This window comes from Gekko japonicus, unplaced genomic scaffold (genome assembly GCF_001447785.1).
Source record: "Gekko japonicus isolate JY-2015 unplaced genomic scaffold, Gekko_japonicus_V1.1 scaffold238, whole genome shotgun sequence".
NCBI classification, from domain to species: domain Eukaryota; kingdom Metazoa; phylum Chordata; class Lepidosauria; order Squamata; family Gekkonidae; genus Gekko; species Gekko japonicus.
The window spans coordinates 431,334-447,180 of record NW_015161411.1 but is presented as its reverse complement, the minus strand read 5'-3'; the positions used below and the strand labels follow the sequence as shown (position 1 = coordinate 447,180).

Sequence of the window (15,847 nt, the reverse complement as noted above, 5' to 3'; positions counted from 1 at the left end):
TCTTTCCCCCTCTCTTCCCCCTTCCTGTCCACAGGAATCCAGGCTTCTCTCCTGCGGCTGACTCAGCAAAGAGGAAGCCGGGAAAGAAAAACGAGAGCCCCAAAACTGGGGAAGAGAAGAACAGGGTGTAAAATCTGGGTTTGGGGATGTGATCTCGGCTTCCCACAATCCTGTTTTAAAACAAACGAAGGAACAAAAAAACCCCCCAAAACCCGAACAAAAAAACACACCTAGGCCTGTTCCATGTACCATAGTATTCTCTGGGCAGCATGAAACTAGCACGGAATTTGGCTTCAAGGGGGGAAAAACTGGGTTTTTTAAACCTTTGGGGAATAAAAAAAGCAAGCATCCAGAGTGGGAGAGAAAAAGGTTTTAAAATAGCAGGGCTGGCTTGGGAAAACTCCGGAGGTTAAATCTGGGTCCCTCTGAATACGAAGAATACGCTTGAGCTGTGTCCAGTGTTCCCTCTAAGCTGACGGAGTGCGAGCTAGCTCACGGTTTCTCAGCCTCCGGCTCAGACATTTTTCGCCTTAGCTCAGGAAGGGAGGGCTCCAGAGCAAACTAACTGATGCAGCCGCCCAATCGCTCGCCGACAACTTCCATGCCAGGAGCTCACAAAGCAGAATTTTTGCTCACGAGACTCCACAGCTTAGAGGGAGCATCGGCTGTGTCCCTCCTCCCATTCCAGGGACAGGAATACTCACATTTTGGAGGAGACCGGCCCACTCTGTGGTCTGCTCCATCAGGAATGGCCCTGCCCCGGATTCTCACTGTTCCTGGGAGACACCGACAGCCCATTTCCCCACTTCAGTGCTTCCCCACTAGGGATGCCAACCTCCAGGAGGGACCTGGGGATCCCCTGGAATTACAGCTCACCTTCAGACCACAGAGGTTGGTCCCCCTGGAGGAAATGGCTGCTTTGGAGGGTGGACTCTGTGGCCTTGTGCCCCACTGAGGTCCCTGTCCTCCCCAGGCTCCGCCCCCAAATGTCTAGGATTTTCCCAACCTGGATGATGAAGAGATTGTATTTATACCCCTCCCTTCTCTGCCCAAAGGAGTCTCAGAGCGCCTTACAATCTCCTTTCCCCTCCCCTCCCCTCCCCACAACAGACACCCTGTGAGGTAGGTGGGGCTGAGAGAGCTCTTGACAGAAACTGCTCTTTTTTTCAAGAACAGCTCTTATCAGAACTACGGCTCGCCGAAGGTCATCCTGCCAGGTGCAAGTGGAGGAGTGGGGAATCAAACCCGGTTCTCCCAGATTGGAGTCCGCACACTTAATCACTACACCAAACTGGCTCTCCGGGGCTGAGAGAGCGGGGCTGAGAGAGCTATTTCCAGAACTGCCCTTGAGAGAACAGCTTTGAGAGAACATATGACTGACCCAAGGTCACACCAGCTGCTGCATGTAGAGGAGTGGGGAATCAAACCTGGTTCTCCCAGATTGGAGTCCATGTTCCTAACCACTACACCAGACTGGTAACTCTACCTCCCATGCTCAGCCAGTGGCCAGGCGACACCTGGCAACCTTATTCCCCACCCATAATACACACAGGGGCAAAGACCGGGTTGTTAACTGCAATCTTGCATAGATGGATCTTTTCAAAAGGATTCGAGAAATTCGTGATGGGCTAGACCCACAGTAGCCGAACCAGTGGGAAAGCATATTGTGCCAAAGAAGTGCGGCGAATTTCATTCCAAAATCTCAGTTTTAAAGAGTCTCGTATTGCAAACGAGCCAACAGGATACTGAATGGGCGATTCAGAGAAAAGGATGCCCTTTGCTTGGATTAAACAAGCTATCCGTGTTTCAAAGCCACAGTGTCCTGGAAGGTGACCGGCGGAGAGGTCACGGTGGCAGGCATCCTGAACGATCCAAAAGCTGGCCGGAGAACACACAACTAAATTGATCTAACGCAGTGAGAATTCCACTGCATCGGTTCTGTTTTTTTAAATGGGATGGAATGCACTGTGTATCTGAACATGCGCAGAGTGCCTGTTTCCAACGAACTTCCGTAAATGGAACGTGGGGAGGGGCTGTCAATTTAACCAAGACCCACCTCTAACGGTGGCAGTTTCACCTGGTGTTGCCCGCGCCCCTTTAAAGACCACCGGTGGCTATTCTAATATACATGGATCACCATGCCAATAGAGTTCCCCCTCCAAAGCAGCCATTTTCTCCAGGGGAACTGATCTCTGTAGCCTGGGGATCAGGTCTAACTCCAGGAAATCTGCAGGCTGGCCTGTAGCTAAGTGGGGCTATTGGGGGCGCTGCCCCCTTCCTTAAAGGGCCAGCCCCACGAGATTTTTTAAAAATATTTTGAGAAGAATCAGGGGGGCATGCAAGGCCCCCTCGCTTCTTCTCAAAAGCATTTAAAGGGATCCTTTAAATGCTTTGGAGAAGAGGGGTGGTGGTGTGCACCCCTCTCCCTCCCCGCTGCAAGATTGAAAGGGCCCACCAGCTGATTGGCGGGCCACCGGCTCCCTGCCGATCAGCTGAAAGGCCCTTTAAATCTTGCAGGAGGGGAGGGAGAGGGGTGGCTGCCGGTAGTCGGGTTTGGGGGTGGATCGGAGCTGACATAAAAATAATGGCAGCCCCACCAGCCCAATTTTTGCCCCACAAGCCACAAACTCCTGCCTAAGGGCCTGTTTGCAGGTTTAACCTGGAGGTTGGCAACCGTACTCCAGGCCCAACTTCCTGGCAGGCCGAAAGCCCCCCAAGACTTCCTGATTTGATTCTTTGCCCCTTTGATTCCAGATGTCTGACGAAGGGAGCTTTGGTTCTCGCAAGCTGACACCCTGAAACTCTTGTTGGTCTCTACGGGGCTATGGGACTCGAATCCAACTGTTTGATTTCCCTCGGTGACCCATGGGGCAGCTCCGAGACTCCCCAATCCCGCCCAGTTAGGTGTAGTGGTTAGGGGTGCGGACTCTAATCTGGGAGAACCAGGTTTGATTCCCCACTTCTGCACATGCAACTGCTGGTGCGACTTTGGGTCAGTCACAAGTTCTCTCCGAGCCGTTCTCTCAAGGGCAGTCCTCGAGACCTCTCTCAGCCCCACCTACCTCACAGGGTGTCTGTTGCAGGGAGGGGGAAGGGAAGGGGATTGTCAGCCACTCTGAGGGTATAAATCCAATCTCTTCTTCTCCTTCACTTGCAAACAGTCCCCCTTTCCTTTCTGCTAGCGCGTGCGCGGCTGCAGCCAGCACGCATGGAATGCGCCATGCGATGCTCGCCCCGTTAACCTTCAGGAACCTCTGTCCAGCTGCCTCTCCCTCTCCTGCCACTCACTGCTCGTTAACTGGCAAAGTCACCGCAAAGTTCTTCTCCGGGTTGAGCCAAACCCCGCACAGCAGGTGCGGCGTGGGAGGGACGGAACCAGCTGCAGCCAGTCAGGACAGCGGGCCCCCAAGGCAAGTGGGGTCAGAGATGCCAGCCGGTTGGCAGACTGCGGCTCCGGGCAGGTTAACGATGAGGTCATGCCAGAGACAGCCGGGCAGACTGTCCCGTGCGCAGCTTCAGCCCGAGGGAGGGATTCACCTTCCATGTCGGCCGAAAGAACGGAGGAGGCCCGAGGAACGAGGGCGGGGGGGGGGGAGCATCAGCATCTGGCCAGGCCTAACAAAGATCTGTTGGGGGAAGCGGCCACTGCCGCTGAATTTGGGCGAAGGAGGTGGCAAACGGGCCACAGAGGAGCGAGGAGCCGCCCGCCACAGGAGGAATTCTGCCGGAGCGAAAAACAACAGCGAGACGGGCAGATGTCCTTCACGTGGAAGCAGGTGTCTCCTCCTTTGCGAGGTTCTCCACGTGTGTGGGTTTTCCCCATTGCCCACTTCATCACACCGCCTGATCGATGACCGCTATTAAGACAGAGTGCCACACAGCAGCGGCAACCAGCTGGCTGAGCCAGAAGCCGAGAGGGCGCCGGTTTCTCGTTGCGAGAGGCTCTCAGAGCTGCTTACAGTCTCCATTCCCTTCCCCTCCCCACAACAGGTAGGTTGGGCTCGCAACGAGAAACCGGCGCCTGGGAGCTCGCTACTCACATCGCTGGAACTGTTGATAAAAACGCCAGATCTTTTCGATGCACGTCAAGTGATACACACAGGTGCTCTCACCTGGAGCCAAGAGGGGACAGTGCTGAGCAATGGTTATTAAAACTTCCGCCGCTAGATTCCTGCCGGGCTAAAGAGGGCCAGTCCCAAACGGGAACATGAGATTCAGATCTCTGGCTATCAGTCCTACTTGTGCTCCTGTCTAGGGTCGGTGTAGTGGTTAGGAGCACCGATTCTAAGCTGGGGGAACCGGGTTTGATTCCCCACGCCTCCACGTGCAGCTGCTGGCGGGACCTTGGGTCAGTCACAAGTTCTCTCAGAGCTGTACTTGAAAAAGTTCTCGAAGGAGCTCTCTCAGCCCAACCTACCTGTTGTGGGGAGGGGAAGGGAATGGAGACTGTAAGCAGCTCTGAGACTCCTTCGGGTAGTGAAGGGCGGGGTATAAATCCAATCTCTTCTTCTTCTTCTTCTTGCCACCCTCCAGGTGGGGCCTGGAGACCTCCTGGCATTCCAACTGATCTCCAGACCACAGAGACCAGTTCACCTGGAGAAAATGGCTGCTTTGGAGGGTGGACTCTATGGCATTAAACCAGAAGGCGTTCCATGCGCCTTGGTGTTTAGTCATGCCGGCCACATAACCACGGAAACGTCTTCGGACAGCGCTGGCTCTTCGGCTTGGAAACAGAGATGAGCACCGCATCCCTAGAGCCGGACTCGACTGGCTTTCGAGCAAGGGAACCTTTACCTTTAAGAATGTCTCCCTTCCCCAAAGCCTGCCCTCTCTATTCCCCCCCCCCAAATTCTTCGGGAATTTCCCAACCCAACTCTACTTGTTATACCCTTTTGTCCAGTTGTCTGACATGGCCTGAGTGACTCAACAGCATGCTTGTTTTAGAGCTCTATTTTATTAAATTAATATATAAAAAATCTCATTTATTTACATATCAGGTCCCGGCCTCCCCGTCTCCTTCCCCTCCTCCAGGATCCGGGACAGGCACCGGTGTGTGGCAGAAGGCAGCAGCCAAGAGTCCTCCTGTGGGGAGAGGGTCCTTGGGGAAAGGGGAACTTTCCCCAGGGCTCAGTAGCTCAGAGATCCAGTGTCCTCTTGCTTCGGCCTCCGTGCGGAAGACGGGGGAAATGGGCGGTCCTTCAAAACAGGTCCCCTTAAGCAAGAGGCCACGACCCTGGGCGACCCCCCTACCCTACCCTACCGCTCCCCACCCTTTCCGGGCCATTTGTACTCAACCGATGGTCTCCCATTACAAGGCCCATTCTGCATCTAGCATTCGCTCCGCTGTTTCACCAAACCCACACTGGAACAGAAAAAGATGCGGCTCAGAACCACATTCAAGTACCCCGGGGGCTAGCGCCGTCCTGACTGCAGAGTCACCCCTGAATGGCCATAAAAACGGCCATAAATCTATGCAGACGGCTACCATGAAACGGAGAGATCAAAGGGGGTGATTTCCCACAAGCGCTGCTCCGCACTCACTCTTCTCTTTGGCCCGGATGGTACGTGTCAATTTCACACAAGCTGCTGCCGCGACCGCATTTTGCCCCGCAGCTTCGTGCGATTTCCCCCGCGTCTACTCAATCCTGTTTTTTGAGGATTGAGTAGACGCGGGGAAAATCGCACGAACCTGCGGGGCAAAATGCGGCCGCGCAGCAGCTTGTGTGAAATTGACACGTACCATCAGGGCAAAAGGGAGGAGTGAGCGCGGAGCAGCGCTTGTGGGAAATCTCTCAGGAAGTGAAAGCGGCACGCAGTCCGGACACTGCCATAGAATCCGACAACCCATCAAAGCGAAAGAGGCATGCCATGCAGAGGGGGATTTCTGTTCCAGCGTGGGTTTGGTAAAACAACGGAGCAAATGCTAGATGCAGACTGGGCCCAAGACAGAGGGAGGTTATTGGAAAGGTAAGCTGAGAGATGGGTGGTGGCAGCTGTCGTCGGGGTACGCACGGGGCCGGCGTCAGCACACTGCCACGACACACACTCTCAGGGGTTGACTCCCCTCCAACCATGTGGTGCCAGGGCAGGATCTGCAGGTGATGGGCAATGGCGGCACTCTTGGGAGGCACAACGGTGGCATTTCCATCTGCATACACCCCCTGGTGCTGTTGGGGAACGGCCAGTAGGAAGGCTCACAAACCGGTGGAGAGAGGGAAGAGACAAAGCAGGTGGGGATGTGGGTGGGCTAGAAGGGAGGCACGAGCGGGGTCCGAGTGGTGGTCAGAGGAGAGGGGAGCCCTGGACACTCTCTGCCCACGGACTCCCCCCACCAAACCTGGAACCGGCCCTGGGTAGGCACAAACCCGGAGCTGTTCTGGAGATCGAGGAACGGGAGGGGGGAGAGGCTCAGAGGCAGCGGCCGGATCGAGGAGGAGCCCAGGGCTCGTGTCGTTCCGGGAAGCGGGTTCGAGAGGGTCGAGGTTCTCTCTCAGCCGTGAGCAGGAGTTCTTTCAGGTTGTCCCATCCTCCAGAACCAGGCCAGGCTTCAGCGGCTGCCCCTTAAGCCCCCCCGGGATGCTTGGATTTCTAGGCGGAGGTCAATCCTCGCGCCTAGACCATCGTGACGGTCCTTGGGGTGGGGCCGGCCTAGCGAGGCCCTGCCTCGAGGCTCTGGCTGGAAGGGCGACCGCTACGCCGCAGCCGCCGCGTCACGTCCACGGGGGCGGCCTGTGGCGGACCTTCTGCCGTCATTGGCATTTGTCGTCGCTCTCGGAAGGGCTGGACTCGCGGGGGATGGAGTGCCGGTGCTGCCGGTTCCACAGCTGGTGGACCTCCGTGGTCTCCGTCTCGCTGCTGCTGGTCGTGCTCTCCCGGAAACTGGCCAGCGGGGGCCGTACCTTCGCACCTTTGGCGGTGACCGAGCCCTCTATGGCTTTCCGCAGCTGGAGGGGAAGAGGAAAAGGAATTGTGGGAATGGACCACCCAATGGACCGCTACACATAAGAGATGCGTGTGTACGCAGAGTGGGGATAAGAACACAAGAGAGAAGCCCATGCTGGATCAGGCCAAGGGCCCATCCAGTCCCACACTCTGTGTCACACAGTGGCCAAAAATACCAGGTGCCCTCAGGGGGTCCAGCAGTGGGGCCAGGACATTAGAAGCCCTCCCACTGTTGCCCCTCCCCCCCAGCTCCAAGAATACAGAGCATCCCTTGCCCCAGACTGAGAGTTCCTATCTATAAGGTAAAGGTAAAGGTTCCCTTGCTCGAAAGCTAGTTGAGTCCGACTCTAGGGTTGCGGTGCTCCTCTCTGTTTCAAAGCCGAAGAGCCAGTGCTGTCCGAAGACGTTTCCGTGGTCATGTGGCCGGCATGACTAAACACCAAGGCGCACGGAACGCTGTGACCTTCCCACCGAAGTGGTCCCTATTTATCTACTTGCAATTTCTTGCTTTTGAACTGCTAGGTTGGCAGGAGCCGGAACTAGAGACGGGAGCTCACTCCGTCTTGTGGCACCCGGGCCTCGAACTGCTGAACTGCCGACCTTCCACAGCCTGCAGTTCAGCGTCTTAACCACTTGAGCCACCTATCTATACCTTGTGGCTAACAGCCACGGATGGACCTCTGCTCCATATGCTTATCTTGAAGCCGTCCATGCTTGTAGCTGCCACCACTTCCTGTGGCAGTGAATTCCAAGTGTTAATCCCTCTTTGGGTGAAGAAGGACTTCCTTTTATCCGTTCTAACCCGACTGCTCAGCAATTTCATGGAGTGCCCACGAGTTCTTGTATTGTGAGAAAGGGAGAAAAGGACTTCTTTCTCTACCTGCTCTATCCCATGTATCATCTCGTAAACCTCGATTTGAACCTGGGTCTCTCAGACCCTAGCCTGAAAGTCTAACCACTGTGAGGGAAAGCACCCGGTTCCTCCCAAGGGTTAATGTGAATAGTAATAGGCTCATTCCGTCCTGCATGTGCTGCTAATTGGGTCTCTCTGCCTACAGAGCCCTTATCATCTTCAAGGCCAGAGTTGGAAATGTGGTGATTCGCTTCCCATGAGAACCTGTGGCCCACAGGATGGGGAGGGGGGGGGAATCAGGAGTGGTGAGGTAACTTTCTAGAAGGTTCCAGCAAGAACGTGTCCTAACTGGGTATCAAATTAGGCAGACTCTAATCTGGAGAAATCGGTTCGATTTCCCACTCCTCCACTTGAAGCCAACTGGGTGACCTTGGGTCAGTCACAGTTCTCTCAGCCCCCCCAAATAAGCCTAATAAAGGTTTCCCTTGCTCGGAAATCAGTCGAACCCAACTCTAGGGGGCGGCGCTCATCTCTGTTTCCAAGTCGAAGGGCCAGCGCTGTCCGAAGGCATTTCCCACTCCTCCACTTGAAGCCAACTGGGTGACCTTGGGTCAGTCACAGTTCTCTCAGCCCCCCAAAATAAGCCTTCCCTTGCTCGAAAATCAGTCGAACCCAACTCTAGGGGGCGGCGCTCATCTCTGTTTCCAAGTCGAAGGGCCAGCGCTGTCCGAAGACATCTCCATGGTCATGTGGCCGGCGTCAGTAGACGCCAAGGCGCACGGAACGCTGTTACCTACCCACTGAAGCGGTACCTATTTATCTACTTGAGATTTCTTGCTTTCGAACTGCTAGGTTGGCAGGAGCTAGCTTCGGGCTGCCAGACAATCTTAGGATCTCCTGGCTATACTACACCCACTGCCATACAATGATTATTATTATTATCACCTGATGCTGCTTGGCCCAAAAACTATAATTCAGCTAAGAGCCTGGAGAATTCTCATGGGCTGAAGGCCTGGACTATGAAATGCTCATATTGCAATAGATAGCAACGTAGAGAACGCGCAAACTATGGCTGTTGACTCTCGAACTCAAGACTCTTGCAATCTAACGCAGGTCTTTGAAATGTGTTAGATAAGCTAGTTTTCTTGGGTTTTCTGCTGCTTGATTTCAGAGTGTCGCATTGCCTGTAGATCAAATATTTGTTCTGAACGATATTAAACAGAACTTTATATAATTTTTAAATAAAAGGTTTAAAAGAAAGGCATGGAGCAGGGGGTGACTGGGTGTGTGTGTGGGGAGGTAGTTGTGAATTTCCTGCATTGTTCAGGGGGTTGGACTAGATGACTAAGGAAGTCCTTCTTCACCCAAAGAGTGATTAACACATGGAATTCACTGCCACGGGAGGTGGTGGCAGCTACAAGCATGGACGGCTTCAAGAGGGAACTGGATAAACATCTGGAGCACAGGCCCATCCGTGGCTCTTAGCCACAAGGTATAGATTGGAACTCTCGGTCTGGGGCAAGTGATGCTCTGTATTCTTGGTGCTTGGGAGGCAGCAGTGGGAAGGGTTCTGGAGTTCTGGCCCCACTGGTGGACCTCCTGATGGCACCTGGTATTTGTGGCCACTGTGTGACACAGAGTGTTGGACTGGATGGGCCTTTGGCCTGATCCAACATTGGCTTCTCTTAGGTTCTTAAGACCCTGGAGGTCCCTTCCAACTCTACGATTCTACGATTTGGTTAGGTTACTTGTGCACATTGGCTCTGGGGACCCACGGAGCTCAGCCTTGGACTCCTCGACGACCACTCTGCCAATAAAAGCACATGCAAAATTCGAATCGGGGGCTTCCTGATGTGCTGCCAAGCCTCTCTGCTATGGTTCTCCACCAGCCCAACAAAAAGACTCATGTTTCGGGTGGGGTTAGGGGAAAGCTCCTCCTCGGGAGAAAAGGCGGATGCAGGCAGAAGGGTCTCAGACTCGATTTTCTTGCCCCAAACCAAACCAAGTAGGTCGACTATGATCCCAGACACCTGGACTGACTCTCAGTCCATCTCCTCTTTGAGCTGGGGGCCCTCTCTGGCGCAGCGGCACACTCACCTCCTTGAGAGACACCATGCCGATCAGGCGCCCGATGCTGGTGACGTAAGCGTGGTCCACCCCCAGGAGCGAGAAGATGGTGTGAGTCTAGGGAAGACCAGCGAGCGGCAGGATCAGCATAAGACTCCAGGCCTTTGTGGGCATGCAGGTTTCCCTCCGCCCCGCCTAGCAACATCACAGATCTTTTTGGGTCAATGGCAAAGATGCATCACCACCCCTGCCCCCCCCCCAAATTACGTGGCCTCCTAAATATGACATCATTTCCTCTGGTGGAAGACTCTCCCAGCTGAGATCCAGGGTCTGCGGGACTTCGTGCAGTTCCGCAGGGCCTGTAAAACGGAGATGTTCCACCAGGCTTGTGGCTGCGGCAATCCGCCTATACTGGCCTCCCCGGGTTTATCCCATCATGGCTGATCCTCACCCACCCATTTGCTCTGCACTGCTGAAGAAGAAGAAGAAGAAGAAATAACTATCATAATGCCCCTGTCTGGAGCAAAAAAACCCTTAAAATATATTACGGGATTTGAATCTGAATGGGGAATAGGGTTGCATTCTCGGAATACATCCGAGGGATCGCACAATTTGGGTTACTGTGTAATATAGGTTACAGAAAGTTAGAAAACCAATTTCAGTTTGGAGGACAGAAGGAAGTTTCTAACCATCAAAGGCATGGAGTTCTGTTCCGGTTACCGCAGGCCTGGCAGAGGAAAACCCATGGGGATCCATAGATTAATGAGTCTGGGAGCCACGCTCCTCCCTTGCTGGTACCATGGAGAAGAACCGACGCCCATGGAGGAGATCCTGTCCCGTACGGACAACCTCATGAGCTGTGAGAGCCAGCATAGTGGTTAGAGTGTTGGTCTCTTTCTTGTGTGGGCCATTAGGAAGTGGTGGCGGCTACAAGCATGGACGGCTTCAAAAGGGAATTAGATAGGCATATGGAGCAGAGGTCCATCAGTGGCTATTAGCCACAAGGTATAGATAGGGGCTCTGGGGCAAGTGATGCTCTGTCTTCTTGGTGCTTGGGGGGGGGTCAACAGTGGGAGGGCTTCTAATGTCCTGGCCCCATTGGTGGACCTCCTGATATTTCTGGCCACTGTGTGATACAGAGTGTTGGACATTGGCATCTCTTATGTTCTTAGAGGATAGAGTAGGCTTGCCAACCTCTAGGTTGTTGTATCCAAAGGTGAGCTCACGGGAGGAGGCTGTATCAATACACAAACACTCTGGGTGCATTCAGATGGGCCGTTGAGCCCGCCTCAGAAACGGATTTTATCTGCGCGAACACACAGTCAACATCTGCCTCCTGTCCCCAGCTTTCTGGCTCAAAACCACTTTAACCCGGAGTATTTTGTTACCAGGTCCCCAAGTGGTGTTTTCCTGATTCTCCAGTTCCAGCCGCACTTTTCTGATGTCTGATCGCTTCTGCGGTGTCGAGCCACTTCCGGTTTAAGCCCCCTCCCCGCTCGAAAGCTGCCCGAGGCTTCCCGCTTTTCGCCTGCCAATTATTTTTAAAGTGTTGGCGGTGTGCGCATAGGCGGAGGTCCGCCACTGGGGTATTAAAAACAATGTATGAACGGTGCCTAGTTTTAGCGTTTAGACGAGTTTGGGATCTCGTGGAGGCCATTTTCGGGGTAAACGTGCAAAGGGAAGTGTTACAGCAGTTGGGTTGAAGTGGAAATCGCTGTTCTGCGCACGCGTGAAAAGTTTAATTCTACAGATGGGCCGCCTGTGCACATGCCCAAACTGAGAGAGAGAAAGCAACACCGATGCACGCTCTCGCCTGTGGATGGCGGGGAGCGATGTGGCTGCGCAGCAATCCGGAGCAAGGTGGTGAGTGTGATCGCAATTCTCCAGGTTAAAAAAAAATCGTATCAGGGCCGGAACAATTTAAACCGCTCCCAGCACGCCGTCTGACCGCACCCTCTCTGTATAAATTACGAACAGAAGTAGAAAGAATATATATTAAAAAGGTAAAGGTTCCCTTGCTCGAAAGCCAGTCGAATCCGACTCTAGGGTTGCGGTGCTCATCTCTGTTTCAAAGCCGAAGAGCCAGCACTGTCCGAAGACGTTTCCGTGGTCATGTGGCCGGCATGACTAAACACCAAGGCGCACGGAACGCTGTTCCCTTCCCACCAAAGTGGTACCTATTTATCTACTTGCAATTTCTTGCTTTCGAACTGCTAGGTTGGCAGGAGCTGGAACTAGAGACGGGAGCTCACTCCGTCATGCGGCACTTGGGTCTCGAACTGCTGAACTACTGACCTTCCACAGCCTGCAGTTCAGCGTCTTAACCACTTGAGCCACCGCAGCTCCAAAGAATATGTTATCCAAGTCAATTTTAACAATTCAAATGCTTCTCAAGTTTAACACACACTCTTATATTTCCTTAAAGAGTTAGGATCCAACAGTACTTAATACAAAGGACAAATTCCAAAATAAAGTCCACTAATCCTTTGTGTGAGACGCTGCTACTCCTACAAATGTGGAACTTCTGTTTTCCTGTGGAACTTTTGTTCTCCTGAAGCGTCTCATACAAAGGATTAGTGGACTTTATTTGGAATTTGTCCTTTGTATTAAGTATCGTTGGATCCTAAGTCTTTAAGGAAATATAAGAGTGTGTGTCAAACTTGAGAAGTATTTGAATTGTTAAAATTGACTTGGATAATATATTCTTTCTACTTCTGTTCGTAATTTATACACAGTGTTTGTGCGTTGATACAACCTCCAGGTGGCGGCTGGAGGTTTCCCACTATTACAACTGATCTCCAGGTGAGAGAGATCGGTTCACCAGGAGAACATGGCCACCTTGGAAGGTGGACTCTATGGCGCCGTACCCCATCGAAGTCCCTCCCCTCCCCAAATCCCGCCTCAGGCTCCACCCCCCAAATTTCCAGGTATTTCCTAACCCAGAGCTGGCAACCCAAGGGTGGAGCTCGAGGAAGGCGGGGTTTAGGGAAGGGAGGCACCTCAGTAGGGTACAATTCCATAGAGTCCATCCTCCAAGGCTGACATTTGCCCCAGGGGAGCTGAACTCTAATGTCTGGAGATCACTTGTTAAGAGGGAGATCTCCAGTCACCACCTGGAGGTTGGCAACCTTCACAGCACAAGGAGCACATGGCCACCTTGGAAGGTGGACTGTATGGCGCCGTACCCCATCGAAGTCCCTCCCCTCCCCAAATCCCGCCCTCCTCAGGCTCCACCCCCCAAATTTCCAGATATTTCCCAACCCAGAGCTGGCAACCCAAGGGTGGAGCTTGGGTAAGGCGGGGTTTAGGGAAGGGAGGCACCTCAGTAGGGTACAATTCCATAGAGTCCACCCCCCAAAGCTGACATCTGCCCCAGGGGAGCTGAACTCTAACGTCTGGAGATCACTTGTTAAGAGGGAGGTCTCCAGTCGCCACCTGGAGGTTGGCAACCTTCACAGCACTTATGGGGACCTGCAGGACGTACTCGGCCCTGTCTGTTTATTAATTTAGAGTGATATCCTGCCTTTCCCGCGAACGGGCGCAGGGTGGGTTGCAACAATAATTTATAAACAGTAAGCAATTAAAATAAAATATTAAGCAATAAACACAGTTGAAACAGTTAAAAGATGGGCTTGGCAGCAATTACATATTCTGTAATCCTAGGCTGAGTTCGGACGGGCAGTTTGAAGCGGGAGGGAGTCGTGGCAAAAAAGAGCCGGAACAAACTGTTCCGGGTTTTCCCATTCACACTGCAGCGACTGATGTGGGAGCATACCGGGGAGGAGGCGCAAGGGAGCGTTCACACTGTTGGCCCGGAGGCACGGCTGTAAGGCGCGGCTTTCTTTCTTTTTTTTGTAATCTGGAGATATGCGCTTATGCGCACGAGCGCTTATGCGTATGAGCGCATAAGAAAATGTGGCTTTTGGCGTTCACACTTCGTTGGTGCGGGATGGACGCGGGATAATCGCGCTTTCCAGGGTTTGCTACCACTTTCACCAGGTATCTTTTAAACTCGGGAGCGAAGCGTTACAAGACGGGTTGAGTACGGGTGGGGAACGTCGGACAGATGTGCCTGTGTGAACGGCCCATTTAATCCGGCTGTGGAACGTTTCTGAAACGCGCATATATCGGGGCAAACTGCCAGTCTGAACTCGGCTCTAGACTGGGAATAACTGGGCCGCAGCTGAGCTACAGAGATCTTATTGGCAGTGTGAGCTAGCCCACAGTTTTTTAGCCTCCGGCTCACATATTTTTGTCTTCGCTCCAGAGGGTTCCAGAGGGCTCCAGAGCAAACTAATGTATGCAGCAGCCAAATCACTCACTCACGACCTTAATGCCGGTAGCTCACAAAGCAAAATTTTCTGTTCACAAGACTCCACAGCTCAGAGGGGGCATTGCTTATCATTAGCAGTCTCCCGGTAGCAGAAACTACAGTAACTGCAGCAGGGAGTCCGATTGATGGACGCCTACCGCCTCACCTGGAAGACCTGGCGGAACAGCTCCGCTTTGGAGGTCCTGCGAAGCCATAGTAGGTCTTGCAGGGTCCTGATCTCGATCGGGAACGTGTTCCACCAGGCCGGGGCCAGGGCATAAGAAGCCTTGGCCCTGGTTGAGGATAAGTGAATGTCCCTTGGGCTGGGGATACCCAGCAGATGCTGATCTGCGAAGCGCAAGGCTCTCCGGGCCAAAGGAGGAGGAGGAGGAGGAGGAGGAGGAGGAGGAAGAGGAGGAGATTGGATTTATACCCCGCCCCGGAGTCTCAGAGCGGCTTACAAACTCCTTTCCCTTCCCCTCCCCACAACAGACACCCCGTGAGGTAGGTGGGGCTGAGAGAGCTCTGACAGAAACTGCCCTTTCAAGGACAGCTCTGAGAGAACTTGTGACTGACCCAAGGTCACACCAGCAGGTGCAAGTGGAGGAGTGGGGAATCAAACCCGGTTATCCCGGATTAGAGTCCGCGCTCCTAACCACGACACCAAAGTGGCCCGCCCCGGTCCTACCTTGTGCAAGGAAGTGCGCTCCACCAGCTGAAAAGGGGCCGGGTCGATCTTGCTGTTGCTGAAGTTGACGAAGTGGTCCAGCTGCTGCTCCTCCCACTCCAGGATCTGAAAGCAGAGAGACGCTCCTTTCATAGACAGCCCTCCTCGAGGGCGAGGGCCAGAGTGGGGGATCCCAGGTGGGATGCAGTGGGCTCCCCAGGTATCTTCAGCAACGGATCAGGCGCTTGGCAGCCCTTGAGCTTTCATGACCTGTCTTAACCGAATCGAAACTGAAATGGATTATTCGGCTTGGATTCGGCTTGTTCCACCGACTCTTTCCTCTGGTTCAAGAAGCTCTGTGGGAAAGGCCGTGGGTCAGTAGTTGAGTATCTGGCATGCAAATGGTCCCGAGTTCAATCCCCGGCGTCTCCAGTAAAAAGGATCAGGCACCACTGCTGCTGTACCAGGTAAAAAGGCCCTTTACCCGAGAGCTGCTGCCACCCTGAGCAGACAACGCCAGTCTTGACAGACCTGTTGTCTGACTCTTAGAAGGCCCCTTCATGTGTTGATCCCCTGATGCATGTAGCTCAGCACACAAAGCTGATTTCTACTGAATCAGACCTTTGGTCCATCAAGGGCAGTATTGTCTACTTAGCCTGGCAGCCGCTCTCCAGGAGAACTGGAGAGGCCAGGGGTTGAACCGGAACTGTCTGGATGCAAAACAGATGCTCTACCACTGAGCCACAGCCCCTTCCATCTACCACCAGGGAAAGACCCCTTATGCCAGAGGAAAGAGCCACAAGCAGAACCTCGGATCCACGTGATCCCACCCACTGATTACAAGAGGTTTTCTGGACTAGTGTTTTTTGATCATTAGAAAAGAAGAGGAGCTATGTGGGATCAGGCCAGTGGCCCATCCAGGCCAACACTCTGTGTCACACAGTGGCCAAAATCCAGTAGCCATCAGGAGGTCCACCAGCGGGGCCAAAACTCCAGAAGCCCTCCC

General features: G+C 53.5%; 1 protein-coding gene across 1 annotated transcript in view; it reads right to left on the bottom strand.

Annotated features, from left to right (window-relative positions):
- Positions 1-5,881: 5,881 nt before the first annotated feature.
- The window catches only part of CLCN2 (chloride channel, voltage-sensitive 2), a 156,572-nt gene continuing 146,606 nt past the window's right edge, over positions 5,882-15,847 (bottom strand). The window contains exons 21-23 of the mRNA XM_015426905.1: positions 14,863-14,967; positions 9,893-9,979; positions 5,882-6,944 (exon numbers count right to left, since the gene is read on the bottom strand). Coding sequence (XP_015282391.1) covers positions 6,750-6,944; positions 9,893-9,979; positions 14,863-14,967 — 387 coding nt within the window. The 3' untranslated portion in view covers positions 5,882-6,749. The remainder of the gene's footprint in view (positions 6,945-9,892; positions 9,980-14,862; positions 14,968-15,847) is intronic.